This window comes from Sorex fumeus, unplaced genomic scaffold (assembly GCF_029834395.1).
Source record: "Sorex fumeus unplaced genomic scaffold, SorFum_2.1 ptg000008l, whole genome shotgun sequence".
Taxonomy (NCBI): Eukaryota; Metazoa; Chordata; class Mammalia; order Eulipotyphla; family Soricidae; genus Sorex; species Sorex fumeus.
This window is the reverse complement of record NW_026606065.1, coordinates 87,788,338-87,813,038: the sequence shown is the minus strand read 5'-3', so window position 1 is coordinate 87,813,038 and position 24,701 is coordinate 87,788,338. Positions and strand designations below refer to the sequence as shown.

The 24,701-nt window shown below is 40.7% G+C and overlaps 1 protein-coding gene across 1 annotated transcript in view; it reads right to left on the bottom strand.

The window, feature by feature from the left end:
- Positions 1–5,936: 5,936 nt before the first annotated feature.
- The window catches only part of RXFP2 (relaxin family peptide receptor 2), a 67,380-nt gene continuing 48,615 nt past the window's right edge, over positions 5,937–24,701 (bottom strand). Inside the window, 5 exon segments of the mRNA XM_056109901.1 lie at positions 5,937–6,318; positions 15,508–15,726; positions 19,040–19,450; positions 20,722–20,951; positions 23,576–23,647. Of these exon segments, the coding sequence (XP_055965876.1) occupies positions 6,062–6,318; positions 15,508–15,726; positions 19,040–19,450; positions 20,722–20,951; positions 23,576–23,647 (1,189 nt within the window). The 3' untranslated portion in view covers positions 5,937–6,061.

Sequence of the window (24,701 nt, the reverse complement as noted above, 5' to 3'; positions counted from 1 at the left end):
ACTAGGAGTGTTCCATGAGTACAGAGCCAGAAGTAAGTCCTGTGGCCCAAAACAAAAGCAAAAGGAATTTTACTCAATCTTTTTACTAGATAACTATCAATTGACTCAGAGCTTTGTATTAATTAATTCTTCCAACCTCATTGGATTTTCCCCCAAATTCTAATGTGAAAATTTAAATTAAAAAAATTTACAGTGAAGTCCTATACTTACGCTACCTAGATTTGTTTTGACATTTTGATACACCAGCTGACAATGCTATCCTTCTATTTGTTCATCAAGTCATCCTTTAAAAAATTTCCCTGTTTTTATTGGTCAATTCGTTTATAAAATTATAGAATTTCAGGGGTAGAGCTAAGATATCTATAAATATATAGGAATTACTCCAAGCACCACCAAATTTCCAGTGACGTATCATCACTAAAAGACCATTGGGGCAGAGAGAAGTTACACAGGTAAGGCATTTCCAAATATAAACTCAGAAGCATCTGAGTTTATATTTCTAATGTCTACTGCTATGTGGTAGCAACATGGACATTCACAAATAGTCCCAAAAGGTAAGATTCCAGGGCCATGATTCATGCTTTTTCTGAACAGAGAAGAGACATTTATGTTGAGTACACTGTACTGAGTTTAGAGTATTCTCACTTTATGGTCTTAATAGTAACAAGTGTTTAGAGAGAAAAAATTATGATCAAGAACTGATAAGTTACTTAAATATTAATAAATATGGAAAAAAGTGAAGAAGCAGCTGCTCAGAGAAAAAACAAGTTGGAGAAAAGTTTGAAACCATAAGGAAGAAAGGGAAGCCTAGACAATGGGTAGTAACATGGCTTACAGAATACTATTGGATGGATTCTGTTAGAGGTCGCGCGACCTCTTATAGTCTAGTTCTCCTTCTCCTAGAACCCAGCAAGCTACTGAGAGTATCCTGCCTGCAAAACAGAGCCTGGCAAGCTCCTGTGGTATATTTTATATGCCAATAACAGCAACAATGATGTGTCTCATTCCCCTGACCCTGAAAGAGCCTCCAGTGCGGCACCATTGGGAAGGACGAGTAAGGAGAGGCTGCTAAAATCTCAGGGCTAGGACGAATGAAGACGTTACTGGTACCTGCTCTAGCAAATAGATGAATAATGGGTTGACAGTGTTACAGTGACACAGTGGATTCTGTTACATAAGAAATAATTTATTTGAGTAAGATGAAGGAACTAATGTGATCATTTCTGTCAATGAACTACTTTTTATGTATTAACAGGAAAATTATCACAACAGGTAAACTACCATAACTCTGACATAAAAATTCTGAATTTATTTCTTTTCTGATGCAACTAGATAAAAGGTAATCTTCTTTAATATGTGGTAGGAAGTACCTGATATTGCCAATTAGTCTCTTAAATTATGTTTTGTCAAAGAAATGCAGCATAAAATGAAAAGTGAAGCAATTAAGTTTTAATCTCATGCATTAGTAAAAGGGGGAAAGAAAGAAAGCTGTCCTCAATTGTCGAAATTTTTGCATTCATGTAGGAGGCTTGGATTTGATCCTTGGCACCACATGGTCCTCTGAGTATCTCCAGGAGTAACTCCTGAGCACAGAGTCAGGAGTATGCCCTAGGCATTGCTAGGTGTGACCCCCACCGAAAGAAAGAAAATCAGAAGACATATCTTGATAACCAGGTCTTAGCTAGTACTCAGTAAATGCTACTTGTGATTTTTGTTAAGAATAAATTAATATGTGGACAAAATGCAAATATAACTTTATTTATCTGATTTTTTCACATATAAACTTTCAATATTAAAACAGTCTTAGGACTTCACAAATAATTTTCTTTTTCAAAAAGCGAATCCAGGTGCTACAGCAATAGTACAGCAGGTAGGGCATTTGCCTTGCAGGCAGCCAAACCCCGGAATTCCACATGGTTCCCCGAGCACCTTCAGGAGTGATTTTCTGAGTGCAGAACCAAGAGTAACCCTTGAGCATCGTGAATGTGGCCCAAAACCCAATCAATAAATCAATCAATCAATCAAAATAGTTTTGAAAAAACAATCACGATAATCACGACCATCCTGTTAATCGTCGATTGCCTCGAGCAGGTCCCAGTAAGGTCTCCTTCGTCCTAGCCCTGAGATGTTTTTTTTTTTTTTTTTAATTTTTTTTTTTTTTTTTTTTTTTTTAATTTATTTATTGAATCACTGTGGGAAAGGTTACAAAGCTTTCAGGTTTATGTCTCAGTCATGCAAATATCAAACACATTTCCCTTTACCAATACTTATTTTTTCCCATGAAGAACCCCAATAAAACCCCACCCCCCACCCCTCCCCGTCCCTGTAAGGCAGATGAATTCTAGTTAACACTCTATCCGCTTTGATTAGATTGTTTCAATAAAAGATTCACCACTATTATTTAGAGTTTACCCCCCCGCCCAAATCAGACATGCTGAAAAAGCATTGTGAAGTGATTTGCTTTCTCCAGCTGGGTTCAAGAATTAAATGTTGGTTTTGGATTTCTGCTATTTTACTTATTGACCCTGGAAGTATTTCTACTGAAAGTCAGATAGTTAAGAAATTGGTTTCTGTGTTCTGGAGTCGTGGCCGTGCTGGAGAGCCGCTCGTGGGGGGCAACTGGTGGCCTCGGTAGGGCGTGAAGGACGGAGCGAAACGCCCCCCTTCCCATGAGGTTTTAGTCGCCCCCACACTCCCGGCTCATACCTGATGTCCACAAGGCTCCCATGTGGCCGCCATCTTTCTTTCCAGAGAGGAGAGGGCGAATGGGGCAACACCCTTTCCCCTCCGGCAGACTTGATGGGCTGGATCAACGCATAGTCCATTCACTTTTCTGCTCCAAGCTGCTGGGTTCTGCATTAAGTCCTTGTGCTTCTGGGGCCATGGCCGTGCTGGAGAGCCGCTCGTGGGGGGCAACTGGTGACCTCGGTAGGGCATGAAGGACGGACCGAAACGCCCCCCGACCCATGAGGTTTTAGTCGCCCCCACTCCCCCGGCTCATACCTGCTGTCCACAAGGCTCCCATGTGGCCGCCATCTTTCTTTCCAGAGAGGAGAGGGCGAATGGGGCAACACCCTTTCCCCTCCGGCAGACTTGATGGCCTGGATCAATGCATAGTCCGTTCACTTTTCTGCTCCAAGCTGCTGGGTTCTGCATTAAGTCCTTGTGCTTCTGGGGCCGTGGCTGTGCTGGAGAGCCGCTCGTGGGGGGCAACTGGTGACCTCGGTAGGGCGTGAAGGACGGACCGGAACGCCCCCCTTCCCATGAAGTTTTAGTCGCCCCCACACCCCCGGCTCATACCTGCTGTCCACAAGGCTCCCATGTGGCCGCCATCTTTCTTTCCAGAGGGAGGAGGGCGGAAGGGAGCAACACCCTTTCCCCTCTGGGCAGAAATGATTGCCTGGATTAACGCATAGTCCTTTCACTTTTCTGCTCCAAGCTGCCGGGTTCTGCATTAAGCCCTTGTGCTTCTGGGGCTGTGGCCGTGCTGGAGAGCCGCTCGTGGGGGGCAACCGGTGACCTCGGTAGGGCGTGAAGGACGGACCGGAACGCCCCCCTTCCCATGAGGTTTTAGTCGCCCCCACACCCCCGGCTCATACCTGCTGTCCACAAGGCTCCCATGTGGCCGCCATCTTTCTTTCCAGAGAGGAGAGGGCGAATGGGGCAACACCCTTTCCCCTCCGGCAGACTTGATGGCCTGGGTCAATGCATAGTCCGTTCACTTTTCTGCTCCAAGCTGCTGGGTTCTGCATTAAGTCCTTGTGCTTCTGGGGCCGTGGCTGTGCTGGAGAGCCGCTCGTGGGGGGTGACTGGTGACCTCGGTAGGGCGTGAAGGACGGACCGGAACGCCCCCCTTCCCATGAGGTTTTAGTCGCCCCCACACCCCCGGCTCATACCTGCTGTCCACAAGGCTCCCATGTGGCCGCCATCTTTCTTTCCAGAGGGAGGAGGGCGGAAGGGAGCAACACCCTTTCCCCTCTGGGCAGAAATGATTGCCTGGATTAACGCATAGTCCTTTCACTTTTCTGCTCCAAGCTGCTGGGTTCTGCATTAAGCCCTTGTGCTTCTGGGGCTGTGGCCGTGCTGGAGAGCCGCTCGTGGGGGGCAACTGGTGACCTCGGTAGGGCGTGAAGGACGGACCGGAACGCCCCCCCTTCCCATGAGGTTTTAGTCGCCCCCACACCCCCGGCTCATACCTGCTGTCCACAAGGCTCCCATGCGGCCGCCATCCTTCTTTCCAGAGAAGAGAGGGCGAATGGGGCAACACCCTTTCCCCTCCGGCAGACTTGATGGCCTGGATTAACGCATAGTCCTTTCACTTTTCTGCTCTAAGCTGCTGGGTTCTGCATTAAGTCCTTGTGTTTCTGGGGCTGTGGCCGTGCTCCAAACTTAACTCTGACTTTCAGGGAGAAAGATTGGGTGGTTTACTTCTCATTGATCACTTTGTATATAGAGAGATGTCGCGCGACCGCATAAGCGGCCACGCAGTTTTGAGAAAAAGTCCTCGTTCCCGCATACTCGAGCTGTGTTTGTAGAGGCTTCTGGTCACCGGGGTTCCATCTGGGGGAGGCGGGATGCGGCACCTACTCCATCTGGAACTTGCGGGTGAACTCGGCTCTTTTTGGAATCTGTTTTTTCTTTTTTTTTTTTTTTCCTCCGGGATCCCGCACCCTCCATGTGTTCTTTCTCTTATGCTTAAGGCTTCAAAGATGGCCGAGATGTTTTTTTTTAAAGTGCCATATTCAAGGCTCTTTCAGGGTTAGGAGAATGAGACCCATCATTGTTACTGGTATTTGGCATATTGGGTACGCCACGGGGAGTTTGCCAGACTCTGCCGTGTGGGCAGGTTACATTCGGTAGCCTGCCAGTTTGTCCAAAGTAGGAATGAGATGATAGGCCGCACGCTTCTGGGAGCTGAGTGTGATAATCTCTGGATCCTGGCCGTTGTTGGGGTTACACGGCAGTTGGTGGGTGTAACTGTCTAGCTACTGGCAGGTCCAGTCCCAAACAGTGCTGGCTTGGAGATCTCAGCCCCGGGTCCCGCACACCTGGGTTCCTCTGCCAGTTCTTTTATGCTTGAGGCTCATCCAAGTGTGTGGTAAAAACAAATTAAAAAAAAGCAAATCCAATTTTTTGGCCTTATTGTTCAAAAAACATAAGAATTTAGTTGAGTAATCAGATTGGTTTTTAAATCAAATATCCTAAATTCTCTTTAATATCTCTCATCTGCATGTTATATGAAGGTAGAACTTGCCAGTAATAGAGATGCTGCTGAAAAAAAACCTGATACTTAAGAACACATTTTGGCTATTAGGATGCCCAATTTTTCCTCTGTGGCATGAGTAACCTTAAGAAAAATATCTGGTTTTTATTTATATGTTTGAAGACCTGAGCTCTATGTACATTAAATTAAAACCAAGAAGGTGAATGGTACTAAATTGTCTCAGTCTGTGACTCTAGTCGTACGCTAGATATGCAGCCCTGTGTAAACTTCACCTCACAATTTCCCCAGTTGCAGGAGAGTAGGGGGACAGCTCCAAAATCCTTTGCTATAAACAGGACACCCATGGTTGCACATGACATTGAAAAGGCAAGGGAAAAGATGTAAGACCTGTTAGTATGGCCACGCTAGGATTAGATGTTGTGACTGCCTTATCACTTTCATTTTATGATCAGTGCAACCCATTTAACAGGCAGATTGGGAGATGACATCAGTGACATCAGGGCATTCACTAGTTGGTAGCGTTTGGTAGCATTGGTAGTGTTTGGTAGAGTTGGTCGTGTTTGATTAGCTAGAGATCAACTGCATATCAACTATCTTATGTGACCCACTGCTGCTTTCAGGGCATCAAAGGGTGAAAAGAGCCCTTAGGTACAGTTCTTAGTGCAGTTGATATAGTATAGCTGTTACCAGAAAGCAGTACCAGAAGTCATCTGCTGTGCTCTCCAGGCAGAAAGTCTTGCTGTTGATCAAGATGAAAAGCACCCAGATGCCACTTTCCAGGTGCAGTATTTTTTTAGATAGGTAGTGCTTTGAAAGTGCAGTGATCCAAACCAATTACTAGGAACTTGGTTTCACTCTACTGTCCCCAAGAGTTACTTTGTGCAAAACTCAAAGTTTAAATGAGGAGTGCTATGACCACACAATGGACGCAGAAGCGCTTTTGTTTTTAGTTTTGAGGATAGACTTTCTTCAGTGTTTGAGTAGTAACTGTTTAAAGTTCTCTTTGAAAAAGCTTGTTGTGAGAGTGTAGAGGATTGGATTCAAGGCACTGTTTACTGGAAGGAAGAAAACGACTATCCAGGAAGTGATTGTACCTGGGGAAGAAAAATGAATGTGAAAAATAAATAGAAGCTGGAACTTTAAAGCACACAAAACACATTATATTTTGTACTTACTGTTATTTTTGAGATGACTACCTAAGTCACAAAGTTTCTATGTTATTGAAGCTCTTTTTGTTTAAAGAGTTTGGAACCTATGGATTTAAGGTCCTGTTATTTAACTTTAAATTTCATGAACTGCTTTTTGTTGGTTGCTGTGAAACTAGATAAGAAGTGCAAACACTTCAGAAACTATAATATAAAATGTGTTTTCCTTGCTATATTGCCATTCTTTAGGGAAAAGTAAATTTGAAATAGACTAGCTCTTTCAAGCTTATATTCTCCCTTGAAGTATTTTTTTCTAAGTCTCTACTTGCTTGCTTATTCTTTTAAGCTCTTCTGCTCTCTTGGACTCAAGTTCCATATATATGTATATATATATATATATATAAATTAAATCGCCATGAGATAACTGTTTATCTCATGGTGTTATCCATGATTGGGTTTTTGTCATACAATGACTAAATTCCAAGATTTGTCCCTTCACCAGTGTACATTTTCCACCACCAATGTCTCAAATTTCTCTCTGTTCACTCCCCAGTATGCATCTAGGGCAGACACTTCCTTCTCTCTCTCTTTTTCGTCATTATGGTCTGTGGTACAAGTCCTATACGGTTATCGTGTGTATCCCTTTACCTACTTTTTAGCACTCAATTCTTGTCCAGAGTGAGAATTTCTAACTGCACTAATTCCTGTCTTCTCCCCACCCCCACCATTTACATCTTTCTAAGCAAATTTTATTTAGTGAAGATAATCTTGCTTCACAAAAAAACAAATGAAAGAAAAAATTAGGAAATTATTTATAAACAACGGAACTGTTCAGGAAAACTCTGGTCCAGCGTCAAATCTGACACTGGTCTTAGCTTGAGTCCTGAAGGCCTTAGTAACCTACTCAGTCTTCTCATAATCCTATTTAGAATGAAGGGTTTGAAGAATATAGAAGAATATAATGTCTAAATGTAATGATCTATTTCTTCTTTACAAACATAATACTAATTGGCTATTCAGGTAAAGATGCCACAAAAGTTCTTTGAGAGGAATTTGGTACAGTGGTGTTCGGTGATGCCCTAATGAAATACAGTTGCCACTTAAACACCATGAGTTTAATGGTGTGGGTCCATTTATGTATTTTATGGTAAATAAACAATACATTCTTGATGAGAGAGATAGTACAGTGGGTATGACATTTGCCTTGCACCCATTTGACCCAGGTCAATCCCCGGCATTTCATATGGTCCCACAAGCACTGCCAGGTATGATTCCTGACTGCAGAGTGAGGAGTAGACTCTGAGCATCGCTGGGTGTGACCCAAACACCAAATATAACAAAAACTTAAACAAACTATATTCTATGGCATCAATAAATACAATAAAATACTAGAAACCCATTTTCTTTTATAGTTTTCACAACAAAATTTTCTTTTTTCATACATAACGTACACAATATATTATTGGCTATTTGTGTTATCACTAAGGCTTCCAGATAGCATCAGACTATTATATGTGAAGCTTTGATCGAGCCAAAAATGTATGTGGATTTCTGACTGCATATGGGCCTCATCTTCTATATATTTCAAGGACAAAACATAGGTAATTTTGCTTGGATACAATAAAAAAATACTTTTCCTATTATAAACAATTTGGTCTTAAGTTCAGACACACTTTTTTTTATCTTTTAATGACCTAAAACATATCACCTAAGCTTCTGAGACCTCAGCAATTTTTTTTTTAATGAAAGGGCTGATGAGAACTTATTTGATAGAAGTTCTGAGAGTAATATCAGAGCTGGCTTTGCACAAATCTTTTCAGTGTAATTTTCTACATCCACCACACTCTGATCTTCCCACATCCTTACAATTTCAAGGAACTCCAGGTTCAAGTGAAGGGTGACAAGTATTATGGCCTCACTCTTCTTTTTCACCCTCTTCTCCCTCATATCCTCATTATTATCCCATCTGGAATTTCTGCCTGTCCTTCCTTCCTTCCTTCCTTCCTTCCTTCCTTCCTTCCTTCCTTCCTTCCTCCCTCCCTTCCTTCCTTCCTTCCTTCCTTCCTTCCATTCTTCTTCCTCCTCCCCCTTCCTTCCGTTCTTCTTCCTCCTCCCCCTTTCTGCCTTCCCTCTGTTATTTCTTATATGACCATTACTTGGGCTGGAGCGATAGCACAGCGGGTAGGGCGTTTGCCTTGCACGCAGCCAACATGGCTGACCCAAGTTCGATTCCTCTGCCCCTCTCAGAGAGCGCGGCAAGCTACCGAGAGTCTCTCGCCTGCAGGACAGAGCCTGGCAAGCTACCTGTGACGTATTCAATATGACAAACACAGTAACAAGTGTCACAATGGAGATGTTACTGGGCCCACTCGAGCAAATCGATGAACAACGGGAGGACCGTGACCATTACTTGTCTTTCACTTTTTCATCATTATCACCTTTTCTTGTTGCAAAGTTTGCCTTCCTCTTTTTCTATTCCATCTAATGGGAGCAGCATTTCCTAGGACACCATGAAAAGCCAGGCAAGAAAGAAGTAGCTTAGTTAAGTGAGAGAAAATTTTCGTCTCTAGGCCCACCAAAGTATGTAAGACTGGACAGAAAGTACAGAAAGACCGATGTGTAACTCAGTAGTTTTCACAAAACCTTTTATCTCCACTCTAGTTCCCTAGGTCTCATAATCTGAAATATATCAGAATCTCCAAGACAGTTATTATTCCTCTTGTGATTGGATAGCCTTGATGACAAGACATCTTCTGATTCTAAGTCAGAGTATACCACAAGATGAATTATAACATTTCCTCACTTGATTAATATATTGAAGTCACAACTCATACCTACACCTCAGCATGTGACTGTATTTGGAGATATGACCTTTAGAGACATGATCAAGTTAAGATGGGCCACTGGGGAGAGCCACATTCAAACTGATTAGTTTCCTTATGAGAAGAGGAAATTTGGACAATCACCAAGGCTGTGCATATAGAGGGAAGTCCATGCAGGGAAACAGAAAAGGCAGCGAACTGTAAGCCAAGGAGAGACTAGGACCAACCATTGCCACTGATAACTTGATTTGAGCTTCCACCCAGAATGTTGAGAAACACATATATGGTGTTAAATTACCCAATTTGTAGCTTTTGTTCAGGCAGCTCTAACAAACTATTACAGAGGAAAGGTTGCAGGGAAATAAAAATTGTTGAATATTAAGACTGGAAGAAATTTAAGAAACTATCTAATAATAACATGGGTAAATTAAGGAACACAACAAATGACTTTGTTACAAACCTCAGTTGATCAGTGACAAGGTGAGGACAAGCCCAAGACTCCTACCTCACTTAGTCTTTGGTCTATCATATAAGGATGCCTCTTTTTAAGCTGAAGAGAAACAAGAGCGTATGTGGGAAAGGACACTCAAAGTGTGGACACAGAAGTCTCCCAAGGTAAAGTCTCCCATCTCGTCTATTAGTTCAGCACTTTCAATTAAGATATATGTATTTTAAATGATATTATGAGAAATTGACTGTGTTAAGATAAATAAAACATGGTCATTATCTTCTTTACAGTTGGAAGAGGGTAATGGGTACATTGAAAAATGGCAGGTATATACAGCGGCTTAAATAAGACCAATTGGGAAAAAATAAAGACTGTAATAGCTATTTAGTCATCTGGATTATATGAGTGTTTGTGGAAGGAGGCTAAAATTGTACCATGGAAAGAAAATATTTGTGCTAAACCTTGAAGGATGGAAAGGGGTGTTTAATAGGCATGAGTCTAACTGAAAATAAAACTGAGGTTGGAATCGGGGGTCGGGGATAGTTTCAGCAAGGGCAAGACATAAAAAAATACTCTAATGGGCTTATCTCAGAATACATGAGAATGGGTGGATGATAAGAAATCATTAACATTAATTCCATCACTGAATTTCATTTTATGATCAAAGGAAGTCAATGAATATTTTATTCACTAGATTTTGAAATGTTAGGATGTAAACATTGACATGCTAGGAGAGTTGTAGTAGACTCGCAAGAGTTCTGCTTTCTTGTATAGCTGGCTCTCCTGAGGGATCTCACATTTAAATTTTTTTTTCAGTTTTGCTCTTCCTGTGCATCAAATATCAGTTATCAGTTATCAGTTTTCAGTCCCGATCTCTCTTCTGATATTCACTTCCACATTTTAGGTGACCCAAGAGTCTTTAACTGTTGTGAAACCAGTTGATAGGTTTCAGGGATGCTGTGGTGGTGTTGTATCATTTTTCAGTGATGCATTGGACAAGACTCCTTTAGGCTTTGTATACACTCCAGGTAAAGGTAAAGGTAAAGGCCCTCCCGTTGATCGTCGATTTGCTCGAGCGGGCCCAGTAACGTCTCCATTGGAGACTTTGTTGTTACTGTGTTTGGCATATCGAATACTCTCGGTAGCTTGCTGGGCTCTCCGAGAGGGGCGGAGGAATCAAACTCGGGTCGGCCATGTTGGCCGCTTGTAAGGTGAACGCCCTACCGCTGTGCTATCACTCCAGCCCATACACTCCAGACCAAAGGAAAATGTTTCAGTTCCTTGTGTCACTCTTTCATGTTGACTTTCAAGGTGCGATTACCATAATGCCCAGTGCAGGATAAAAATAACATGATTTTGGCCTGGGAAGAACTGCCCAGGTAGATTCTCAATAGACTAAAAGAATTAGCTGAAGATGAGTCTGCACTCTGAATCACTAAAAGTTGTCCTATGTTGCCCTTTAACTATGATTTGTAGGTCCCTGAAAGATTACTTGATCACTTGATATCCCTTTACTCATCGATTTGCTTGAGCGGGTGCCATTAATGTCTCCATTCATCCCTGTTGCGTGCTAGCATAGCCCAATGATATCTGCTCGTTCTAGGAACATGAAGAACCTCAAACTAATCATTCAGGGTCTTTACGAAGAAGTCTGACCATCTCATAGATGGGCATCCACATGATCTTTTAACGTCCTGTGTAATCCATTTGGTAATGGCACTAGTACAGTGGTCATCTCTAAATCTCGTTACGTGTCCAGCCCATCTGATTTTCGATCCTTTGGCAAACGAGACAGCGTCCCTGATTCTTGAGCATTGATGAAGGTCGGAACTCCGGATTCTTTCTCTCATTTGAGTGAAGCGTGATACTCCAAGCATAGCTCTTTTGATTCATCTTTGAAAGACCCGAATAGCATTCTCATCCTGTTTTCTCAGGTCTCTGAGGCATATGTTAATGCAGGAAGAACAGTGGAATTGAAGAGATGTGCTTGGAGCTGGAGGTTCTTTGTCCTTTTAGTTATTTCTTTGATGCTCTTGAAGGCATTCCAAGCTGCTCTATTCCTTCCACACAACTCAGGTGCCAGGTCATTTGTCATGTTGAATTCTCTACCTAGGTACACATAATTGTTGCATTCGGAGATGGTCGTTCCGTTGAGAGTGAATGGAACGTCAGGAACAAGACTGTTTCTCATGAACATTGCCTTTGTGAGATTCAGCTGTAATCCAAACTTCCACACTCACGATTGAAGTTGGTCAGCATTTGTGCCTCTTGGATGATGTCTGGTGTTCTTAGAACGATGTCATCAGCAAAGTGCAGGTGGTGTAGTTGCCGACCATCTATCTTCCATTCCTTCCTATTCCACTTGTTGCATGATGTACTCTAGGGTGGCACTGAAGAGTTTCAGTGAAATAGTATCACCCTGCTAAACCCCTCTATTGACATCAATGATCACTTCTTTGTAGAATGGTGAGATCCTGGTAGTGAATCTGTAATACAGCTCACGGAGGATCCTGATGTATTGAGTTTAAACGCTCTGAATGGCTAGGGCTTCGATGACCACTTCCATCACAACAGAATCAAAGGCCTTCTTTAAATCAATGAATGTTAGACAGAGAGGCATCTTGAACTCCGAGAAACCTCAATGAGCTTGGTTATCATGTGGATATGGTTGATGGTGCTGAATCCTTTTCGGAACCTGGCTTGCTCACATGGTTGTCCTTCATCTAGTGTTCTGCCAATCCTATTCAGGATGACTCAAGTGAACAGCTTGTAGAAGACAGACAATAGGCAGATTGGGCGATAGTTGCCAATGTCATGGATGTCTCCCTTTGTGTATAGTAATACAGTCCTGCTGGTTTTCCATTGGGACGGAACCTTGCATTCAGACAGGTAGTGTGTGGAAAGTCGAGCCAGTGTATTGATGAGTACTGATGGCAGGTTCTTCAGGTGTTCAGGTCTGACCTTGTCTGAGCCAGGTGCTCTTTGTTTCTTTACCAACAAGATGGCGTGTTGGATTTTGGAAGGGAGAATGTTGGGAATGACATATCCATCCTGCAGAATTTGGTATGTGTGCAGGTGGATGTAGCTATTAAAGAGATCTGAATAGAAGTTATGAATAATCTTCTTCATTGCCCTTCTGGAAGATGTGATAGATCCATCAGGACATTGGAGGGCAGTCATCTTGGTCTTGTAGTTGGTGAAGGACAGGCAGTCATCGCAAATGCTTTTCCTGGCTTCTTCCGCATCTACCAGCACTGCTGCTCTTCTGTCTTTGAGGTCTTCCTTGATGGCTTCTCTGTACTGTTTTGCGAGCTCAGACATTTGTTTGTGGTTGCCTGAGGCATGCGCCAAGCCATGTTGGCAAATAAGCTCAAGAATTGTTGAAGACAGTTTTTTTTTTGTGGTTATCTCTTTCTTGGCGTTCCTCACACAATCATGGATGTGCTGAACCAGTCAATTGTATTCCTCGCCAATATTGTCAATGACGGCATCTTCCCATGTTGCCACAAGAGAGCCAAAGAGCTCACAGTTGGTGGTTGTTCTGGGAGTTCTCTTCTTAAACTTTGCAGCCTTTTCTCCCTCTTCTGTGAAGTAGAATTTTGCACGAAGGAGACAGTAGTCCAATCCCGTTTGGAATTTTGGGACAACAGCAACATTGGTCAGGCAAAACCATTGATTGAATATGATGTGGTCGATTTCGTAGTGGAACTGTCCACTGGGAGACTCTCATGTCCAATATTTAGATTCGGCCTTCTGGAACTGTTAGTTACCATGGATGGTCTTGGTCGATGTGATGAACTCAGACGTCCCTCACCCTGTTTGTTCCATTCTAGGCCATGGGTCCCGATGTGGAGTTCTTCGGCTGATCTTCTCGGTCCTATCTTGGCATTAAAATCACCGACAATGATCTTGTAGAAGGTGTGGTCTTCCTTATAGAACTTCTCCAGCTCCATGTAGAACTTCTCAATTTCTCCTCCACCATAATTGGATGTTGGTGCGTAAACAACGGAGATAGAAACTGCCGGCAGTGAGCCACATCTATTCAAGTGTAATAGTCTGTTTCAGGTTGTTAGGCATTTGGATGAATCAATGCTCATGGCTAAGTTCGTGTTGACAAGGACTGACACCACTGAGGCCTCTTTTGTCACATGTTCCAAGGAACAGTTCTTCTCCAGTTTCCAAACGGCGTGATGTGATTGATGCCTTCTCTTCTTGGTCAGACCAATGATGTTGTACTTGATCTTTTGGGCTTGAACCATCATGTCCTCGATGGATGCATCAGATGCCAGCATATGTGCATTGAAAGTACAGTCATTTTTGTCTTTCTTCGTTTTGGCAGACTATTTTGGTTTTGACTATTTTATCAACCTATTTTATCAGACTATTTTATCAGCCTCTCCTTCCACATCCTTCTCAATGCTGTCGTATTCAGGGTCAGGGGAATGAGATCCATTGTATTTACTGTATTTGGCATATCAAATACACCACTGATAGCTTTCCAGGCTCTGCCGTGTGGGTGGGATATTCTAGGTAGCCTGAAAACACAAATAAACTTTACAGGTGTTCCTATTCAGGCATATGTGCTGTTATGATACTCTCAGTAGTCTGCCGGGTTCTCTGAGAGCAAGAACTAGAGAATAAGAAGTCATGTGGCCACAAATGCAGCCACGCAATTCCGGGAGCTTGGTGTTATAGTCTCTGGATCATGGCCGTTGATGGGGTTATACGGCAGTTGGTGGGTATAACTGTCTAGCTACTGGAAGGCTTGGAGATCTCAGCCCCGGATCCTGCACACCTGGGTTCCTCTGCCAGTTCCTTTATGCATGAGGCTCATTCAAGCATGTGGAGAGTGGTCTCAGCATGGCTTTGGCTGGGTCCCGGAGGTCTTCAGCTGTCGGCCCTGGTGAGGACAGTCAGGCACGGGGGTATGAGATTCTGCTTTGTTCTCTTCTGGGAGCTTGGTGTTATAGTCTCTGGATCCTGGCCATTGATGGGGTTACACCATCTACGGTTGTGGTATTTATTCTAGTTGTGGTATTTTTTTCTAGATGAAGTAGGAATATGAGTGGTGAACACAGAACACCTAGCACTTTATAGCCCTTGGGTTAGGACAGGGAAAGACAGTGGTTCTTATCTAGGATGCAGATTTGAAAATCACCGGCGTAATTTTCCTGAAACATTATGCATAGACTTCAGTTCCTATAAACTAAATTTAGAGAAAAAATAAGACATGTATGTTTTTATTCTTTATGTCTACCTGTATTTAAGAGCTGCTATATAGCTCAGGTAGAAATAAGACACTAAGACTCAGTTTTTCTCTAGCTTCTATTTTTCTATTAATTTGGTTTGGATTGTATTAGTATCCAGTTCTGTCTGAGAGAACTGATGATGAATATGGCAAAGTAATCACAAATCACAAAAATCACAAATCATCCTGTTAATCATCGATTGCCTCGAGCAGGCCCCAGTAACGTCTCCTTCATCCTAGCCCTGAGATTATATTCAAGGCTCTTTAGGAGAATGAGACCCATCATTGTTACTGGTATTTGGCATATTGGGTACGCCACAGGGAGTTTGCCAGACTCTGCCGTGTGGGCAGGCTACATTCGGTAGCCTGCCAGTTTGTCCAAAGTAGGAATGAGATAATAAGATGTCACAATTCACAGCCTCGCGGTTCCGGGAGCTGATTTTTATAGTCTCTGAGTCTTGGCCTCTGATGGGATTACACGGCAAAGTAATAGCTCTTTGTATTTAAGTTGCAGGTATTCACAGAGCACTGCATTATATGTAAAACACTGTTTGATATGTCTGGCCTAATCAACGGATGTACAAGGCACAATGTACTTGCATATAATAGAAAACACTGACCTGGTATTTCCACCCGTAAGAGGGAAAGAATTTTAATTACAAATACAGGAATCCAGCAGAGGGCATCAGAGAACACTATAAAAAAGAAGCGATTTGCAATAGCCATCTCTCTTCCAATCTGATTTCTTACTTCTGAAGTCTGCGAGGCAGTTTTTTGAATGGACCAGAACATAGTAATATAGGCAAACACAATGATGAGAAAAGCCAGCAGGTTCACACCTGTTGAGAAAAGCACACCTCTCAGATTTCAGGTATATAAATCAACAATAAATACTGCTACATGTTCTTTATGGTGCCTCTTAGCACTATCCTTCCAAGCAACATTCTTTTGTCTAAATTCAGTGGTAATTAGCCAGGCCTAAGACTATAAACTAGAATAAACTAAAAGAATTGGGTTTACCAGACATAAACTATTTTTCAAATGCATAAGCACTTAATGAAAAACTTAGACACTTAAAGTTCAGATCTGGTTAAATTTTTTTGAGATAAATTTTAGCTTCTTTATAAAACTATTTTTTAAGTAGGAGATGTCCATTTTTTATGGCTCTTTGCAAATTCAAACTTAAAGACGTCACTGCAATCATTGGAAAATATCAAAAATATTAAGATGAACATATTCCTCTATTTTATGAATATGAATTTGCTCGAGCAGGCCCAGTAACGTCTCCATTGGAGACTTTGTTGTTACTGTGTCTGGCATATTGAATACTCTCGGTAGCTTGCCGGGCTCTCCGAGAGGGGCGGAGGAATCGAACTAGGGTTGGCCATGTTGGCTGCGTGCAAGGCAGACGCCCTACCCGCTGTGAATATGAATTAAATGTCTTAAAATTTTAATGAAACAATAACCTCAGAAACAATATTCCTCTTGTTTTAAATTTTAAATTAAAGTAATACATAGAACCCCTCTCAACATTTTTGTTTATTTTTCTATAGATTGCAGTAATTTAAACAACTGTCATTCAGAATTCATAAAACTCATTCAGAAAAAAAGGATAAGAAAATGTAAAAACAAATCGAACTATCTGCATCACTTTTTGAGGATGTTTAGAGTATTCCTACTTATAGCGTTGATTAATAAAGAAAAGTAATTTCTTAACCACTAATAGAATTAAAAACCCTAAGGAGATGCTATTCCTCATAACTGACATAAATATTGTACGGATTCATTTGAATGCTATTTTAGCACATGTTTATATGAACCTGAATGACATGTGAAGCACTCAAATTTAAGAGAATCACAAAAAATCACAAATCATCCTGTTATTCATCGATTGCCTCGAGCAGGCCCCAGTAACGTCTCTTTCATCCTAGCCCTGAGATTATATTCAAGGATCTATTCAAGAGAATATATTATCAATTCAAGATATTCATTGTTGTTACCCCAAACATTTTGTTTTGTTTTTTTGGGGGGCCACAACTGGCAATTCCCAGGGATTACACCTGGATCTGCACTCAGGAATCACTCCAGGAATAAGTCTTTAGACCACAAGGGGTACCAGGAATAGAACCCAGGCGAGCCGCTTGCAAGGCAAACACTCAACCCATTGTACCCTCTTTTCTGCTCGTTTATCCAAAAACATTTTATATCCAAGAAATTTTATAAAACTATGACATTAAAATTTTATGAAATAGTTTTTTTCCCTTTCATCCAAAATTTTGTTTAAAAAGGCTGTTTATTGGGCTGGAGAGATAGTACAGTGGGGGCTGCTTGCCCCAGGCTTGATCTCCAGCAACTCATATAGGTACCCAAGATCTAAATGGAAACTGTACTGTATCTTTAAAAACTTTCTATAAATCTATTTTTTTAGAAAAAAAGGGGGTTAAAACGGTACACTTGTAGATACTGTATAAAGAACAAAGGGTTCTAGAATTTCTCTTAGGGGAACATCACATACATATATTAGACAAATGGAAAAAAGCTACATATATGTCCTGTGTGTCATTATCTTTGTCTGCCTCAATATATATGTACACACTCCACAGTGCTCAACCCTCTTTCAGCATGCCCCACCTCTGACCTCAGTGCGTGGAAACCATTAGATCCAGCCACATACAACTACTTTGCCCTTCATCTGGACCATTTCCTAGCTCTGTGTCACTATTATATATATATACATATATATATGTAATTATATATATATATATATATATATATATATATATATTTCCTTCCTTCCCTGGAAAACAATCCCTGTCTTCACTTGCTAAATCCTCCTCATTTGTTTCTCAGTTTAGATTCATTTATATGGAGTAGCAGCCTCCGTGTGTGTGTGTGTGTGTGTGTGTGAGAGAGAGAGAGAGAGAGAGAGAGAGAGAGAGAGAGAGAGAGAGAGAGAGAGAGAGATGAAGAGTGTTAGTGAACAAATTAACAGGAAGGCAGGAAGGAGAAGGTCCCAGAGGTTGCAATGTGGTAAAGCTAATGTAATAACTCAGGGTTGAGGAATAAACTTTTATCCCATACTGATGTCAATAAGTAGACCCTGGAAGAAAGCAAGCAAAGGCATATTTGAACAAAAATTATTTGATGGGAAAAAAGGATGCTACAACTTGTTGTCTCCTCTTTATAGGAGGGGAGACACAAAATTATGGTATTGGAGTGATATTAATATTCTAGTTAAAGAGAGGACCTGGGAGCAGCCCTAAGTTTAAGCAAGAGAGACACCTATTAGAAAATAAAAAAAAAGTTTGTGTGTATATTTTTTAACTAGCCAACCAAATTTCTTATTAAAAAAAAGTACATAAGATATTTCTTTTAAAAAACTTGGGAAAATCAGCTATAAACTGCAACCACTGGAACTTTGTAATGTACCAGTTAAGGCAGCAGTCAGATAGGGGAGGGGGTTTACCCGGAGGTGTGGGGGAAGAAGTGGGCATCAGGTTATGGGGATAGGGATGGAATATGGGAACACTGGTGGAGGGAAGTTGATCCTGGGAGTGGGATTGAGGTTAACATATGATGTGACTAAAACTCAACTATCAATCACTTTGCAAATCACATTTCTTTAATTAAATAAAAAGTTATTTTAAAAAATTTAAAAATAAATAAATAAATAACTTGGGATTAAGAAAAGTGAAAATCAAAGAGTTTTATTAACCGTGTGACTGAGATTTTTCCCAAAAGCAATAAATCTTGCCCATTCAGATAATCCTTTGTTAGTTTCCATGATTTTATTATTAATATTTTTTGATTATTAATATTTGTTTAACTAAAAATCTAGATTATGAAAAAATTTAAGTAATGTGGCTGGTCGCAGGATAACACTAAACTAGCTTGAAGGTCATGGTCAGTACAGAAGATGATGTAAATATCTTACAGACAATAAAAAGATTGTTCAGAGATCATGTTCTATTCCACACTAAATCTCTGTAATAAAGTTTAATAAGAATTTCTACACATGCACAGCAAGACTTTTCTTTGAAAAAGATGGTATTGGGACTTTCTTTGTGAAGTAAACAAATTTATCTTTGCTAAAATCAATAAATGGAATATAAATAAAAATAAGACGTCCTGGAAATAAAAATTCTAATTTACCTAGGAAAATTCCAAGAGAGTACCCTTTGCTTCCAATATCTTCTGTTTGGTCATAATAAAGAGGGAAGCAGACTCCATTTTTTCCATAAAAGTTTCCAAAATAATTCTCATTACAAAATGGAATCGCAGCTATCAAAAACCCCACAATCCAGATACCAGTGAGGATAGCCAAGGTCTGACGCTTTCCAGGACGAATGTTACTGAAGGGAAAGACAATGACCAGAAACTTCTCCACTGTCAAGTATGTCAACAGCAGGACGGAAACTTCCGTGGACAGCATGGCCAGGAACCCCATGAGGTGGCAGGGCAAGCTTTCCATCCACAGCAATGCGTACTTCTGATACTGCCCACGGTATTTCATATCAAAAATGCCAATGAATATCAAATAAACACCCATCAGGCAGTCGGCACCTGTTGAAATATAAAAGTAGTATATATATGTATATATAGATAAATATATATATGTAATTACCAACATTGCATATTGGTGCTTATCAGTATGTCTAACTTTCCTAGCTAGTTTTGGCCTGTCTGCCTGCCTGCCTGCCTTCCTCCCTCCCTCCCTCCCTCCCTCCCTCCCTTCCTCCCTCCCTCCCTCCCTCCCTCCTTCCCTCCTTCCCTCCCTCCCTTCCTCCCTCCTTCCCTCCCTCTCTCCCCCTTCCTCCCTCCCTTCCTCCCTCCCTTCCTTCCTTCCTTCCTTCCTTCCTTCCTTCCTTCCTTCCTTCCTTCCTTCCTTCCTTCCTCCCTTCTCCCTCCATTCCTCCCTCCTTCCCTTCCTCCCTCTTTCCTCCCTCTCTCCCTCCCTCCCTCCCTCCCTCCTTCCTTCCTTCCTTCCTTCCTTCCTTCCTTCCTTCCTTCCTTCCTTCCTTCCTTCCTTCCTTCCTTCCTTCCTTCCGCATTAAATAAAATAACATTATCACCTACAAATATGTAGAAGCTAATGGGTTTCAGAGGTGTATTACTGCTAAAGTATAGTGCTTGATCTTCAGTCTTCAGCACCACATGGCTCCCCTGTCCCAACATGTGTTGGTCCACTGGGATTTGGAATTGAACAGTCGGGAGTGATCCCTTGAGCACTGCTTGGTACCTCACCCCCGCAAATAGTGGTGAAACTAATTTGGGGATGTTGCAGTGTTGTTTTTGGTCACACACAGTTATGCTTAGCTTTACTTCTGACTCTGCTCAGGGATCACTCCTGGCAGTGCTGGGGGAACGGGGTGGCATATATGGTGCCAGGGATTGAAACTTGGTCAGTTGCATGCAAGGCAAGAACCTTAACCCCTCTACAGTCTATCTAACAAAGGAGGTTAGCTTTTAAATAGTACATGAGTGCTATTTGCACAGGTAATAGAGGCGATGATTTTCTAGGCCTGAGAATATGGCTGTTATTATAATTAATGGTAAAACAAAGCTTAGTTTTCTACTCAATTATCTGTTCAAGACTAGCCTTGATTCACTGACCTGCTATCATCCAATTTTAAGTCTCCAGGGAGTAGGATCACCCTTGTAATTACTAACATGATCTATAACTGCAGTCAAACCAAATATAAACTTTAACTTAGGGGAAAAATGCCACTGAATCTATAATTCAAGTCAAATGTTGTGTGTTGAAGATCAATATCTATCTAGTACACAGATCATAGAAGATACCCCAGATCTCTTTAGATAGCGAACATACTTACAGCAGAGAATTTTGATGGATATAGCGTGAGTGGTATTTTCAGCTTTAATGAAAGATCTCATGCCAATGACAAAAAGATTTCCAAAGCAGGTTATGAAAGCTATAACCCAGACAAATATTCTGAGTATATTGTTAGCCAAGAGGTCCTCAAATGAAGAAATTCCATCAGTCAAGGGCATACATACTCGGACATGGGGAGCATAGGAGCAGTATCGAAAGTTTTTGAAATAACTAAAGCCAAAGGGAAAAAAGAGTCACTTTATAGCAATGATGAAGAAACTAATCTGCCACCCTAACAGGACTGCATCTCTGTTAGGTGCACAACTTCACTACGTCTGTTTTTGTTTAGTATTGATTGTGTAGTTAAAGATTTCTCTACTTAATGTCACTCCAAGAAATGTTGTATTGAAAGATGTAGAGCTGGAAAGAAGGCATAAATACCATGGTTTGCTAAGGTGAGGGCAGGGAAATATGAAGTTTTCAAAATTTTTCTCCATCACATTTGATTTTGGATTATTCTCAGGGGTATTATAAAAAGTAGATTGTCACTGTGAAACTGATCATTAGCAAACATTTAGGTACTTGTGTATGGGATGTAAGGAACCCAAAGTAGCCCACTAAAATCATTCCTGTCTTGTAGCTTTAAGCACCCTCACTTGTACTAGCCTCCTAGGATCAGGGAGGGTTTCTGAGACTATCATCCAATTTGAATGAAAATTCATCTCAACCAAACATAGATTTCTTGCCAGGAAACTGGATAAACTAGCAGTTTCTAGGGGATTGAGAATAAAGTTTGTTTGCACTAGATATAGTTAAAATTGAGGAGCAGGGAACATTGAAGTATTTGGCTTGAAGGACTCATCTGGCTTACTGATTGCTGTTCCCTCTACCTGTGTGTTTAGAATTTTCTCCCATGAAATTTGTTCTGTTTATGCCTCTTCTAACAGCACTTTTCATTAATATCCATGACTATTTTTATCTGTATCGTCCTTTATTATTCTTAATTTTTTGCATCTGCATTCAGTTTCTAGATAATCAATTTTGACAAAAACTTTACTTGGCCGTGTCTAAAGGCTTCTTGTGATCGGACCCTTGGCTGCCTAGATCCAGATCACTTTCTTCATTCCTCAGTCATTGATAGTCACCTCACTCTAGATCCCAATGCCAGGTTTATATCCTTTCTCATGTAGTTCTTTTGCTATTCCTTCTACCTGGAAGATTTTTTTCCAGACATTGTCAATAACTCCCTTTTTCTATTCTGGACCACTGGCATGCTCCATCTCTTTGATTACCATGTGACCATCTATGTCCTCCTACGGTCTCCTTGATATGCTTTACGTTTCTTCACTGAATTTTCCATTAATTTAGTTATTTGTTTACTCTTTAGTTCCGAAAGCTAACTAGAAACTTCATAGCGCAGATTTTGCTTTCTCTTGTTTGTTCCTGTGTTCTTGGTTGTGTAAGGTGCCTGACACATGAGAAATACTCAATAAATGCTTCTTAAATGGTAAATGAATAGGGATGTCAGGTAAGCATACATGTAGGAGGTAGTCTTTGGATTAGTTTATAGTTTGGCTTCCTGATGGTGTCACTCCAATTAATGGAACTTAGTGGAACTTAACGTATAATGAATGTTTAATATGAAATTCTCTTTTTAAACTCCCCTCCAACCTCCCCCCACCCCATTTCTGCAGCTCCTTCTACGGAGTCCCTGTCACAGTTGACTTGAAATCTTGGTTCTTTCCAGGATTCTGTTATGTACGTTATATTTAAAGACAGCCTGTTAGGATCTCCAGTGGTTAACCTTTCCTCCCACTGTTTCCATGACTGTGGTTGGCAGGTGGAAAGGAGGTGTATGATGCAGATAGATTTGATAAGCAATGAACAAAGGAGATGAAAGAAGAATAACTAGGCCACTTAGTAGGCAAATAGCTAGCACAGTCTGTCCTTTGTTAGGTCCTTGGCCTCAATCTGAGGTTCTTATTTAAAGAAGCAGTTTCTCCATCAAGTTCCCAAAAGGTGGATTTTATCTATTCTAAGAAGATCCTATAGTCTGCCTGCAACAAGGAAATAATAACTTCATTAAAAAATTATCTAGTCATGCGACAGAAAGAAAAATTATCAAAAAAACCCCATGTGGATATGCATCAAACACTTCTCTTTTAAAGCACCCCTCCTACACAAATACAAACAAAATACTCACTGCCAAGAGCCCATCCACCCCAAGCATTTAATTCCCTTTCTAAACCCAACCTGAAAACTTACCTCAAATCTCCCTAGTGTTGTGGGTAATAAGGGTTAATTTTTAAAATCATGAACACAGCGATTATACATTTGATAGAAAAGATTATGTAATAAACACAGATATTAATACAACTTACACAGTGCACTTTATCCAAATATATTATAGTGACTTATTAGAAACTACTAGAAAGATTAATTACCTCCATTTTGTAGTGCACTTAGTAACAGTAACAACACCTGGAATTTATATAGCACCTTTCTCAAATCTTAGAGCAGCCGACTGCTAACTCATGTGAGGTGAATTAATGATTCCAGGTCTTGAGTACCATTTAGCCAGTGACTTCATCTTGTGTAATATGTGGCATTCTGGTACCCTGATCTCTTATTGGGCCTCAATTGGATAAACATCGTGTTTCCAGAGAGAAGTGACATCATGTCGGCACATCATAATATTGAACTCTATTTGACAGGGACCAAAGGTGACAAAATTAAAAAGTTCTCAATATAAAGACTTTTCTTGCATAAAAACACATTGCAGTGATATATTAGACAGTTTATATGAGAGTTGCTCTGCTCTCTTCTCCATCTCTTATATACACATTCATACATACATGTAAGAAAGATTCCTCATGGGTTGAAACATCCTTGTGTTTATATTTGGAATCTCTATCCTTTCCAGGTCTCTAGAAAATATGTACAATATATTTAATATTTTAGGGTTTAGCTTTGTAATAACTGCATCCTTTGTCATTAAGCATCCCTTAAACTCTAATGTTGCAATTCAAAATATCTTTTAAAATTCCCTTTTCTATTTTTGTCTGCAAGTTGAAGCTGATTTTGTTATTTTATAAGTATAATTACATTTTAAAGATCTCTATACTTCATTATTTCAGTTCACAAAAGTTTTTAAGTGGTGATTTTTTATGATTATGAAATTGACTCTAGTTTTATTTTATGAACTACATCCTGTGAATTAGGTGGTATGAGATGGGAATGGCTACTACCAACCTGAGAATTACTTAAGTGAGTTCTGTGAGAATCTGAATTTAGATATAGTCATTTAACTGGGTAAAGTGTTTTATGGTAAAAAGCATGAATGCAGAAAGAAGAGTTCTTCAGGAATTCTTTTTTTTTCTAAGAGCAAAGAGGGAAACTTAATTCCTTTCATTACTCCAGGCCCCTCAGGATATCCTCAGGGAGTCCACTGATAACTCCTAGATTCCTAAGTTATATAGTTATTCAAATATAAATTCCTTAAAAACTTTTAAATGATAGCACAAATCTAGGGAAACCCAGGGTGTCAGGAAACCATGTTGTGAGGAAAGCCAGCCGGAGAATTATCTAAAAGGAAGATTTTTTTGCTTTGGAAGTTCATTTTGAAAGATGTGTTATTCTCACTCCGTTTCTTTTTGACTAATATGGGTAGGGTTTATGGTTCTTTTTAGTTTTTCTTTGTCCATTGAGCCCTTTGCAGAGGAACGGCCTACTCTTCAGAAGTCAGGAACAAAACATCGAAGAGCAATTAGATTCTGCATCATCAAAAGACTCCTTCTGCAGGACCTCTTGGGTCTTCTCAAAACATTTTTCTCTATTTCTTCTGCTATCTAGATTTCTCCTAAGTTTTCCACAGTTTCCATTTTACATGATTTATGTGATTATTTAATAGCCTGTTGTCTTGCAGAAACAAGTCTAACCTGAGTGCCCAAGACCATGTAATGAATAAATTGGTAGCCAATA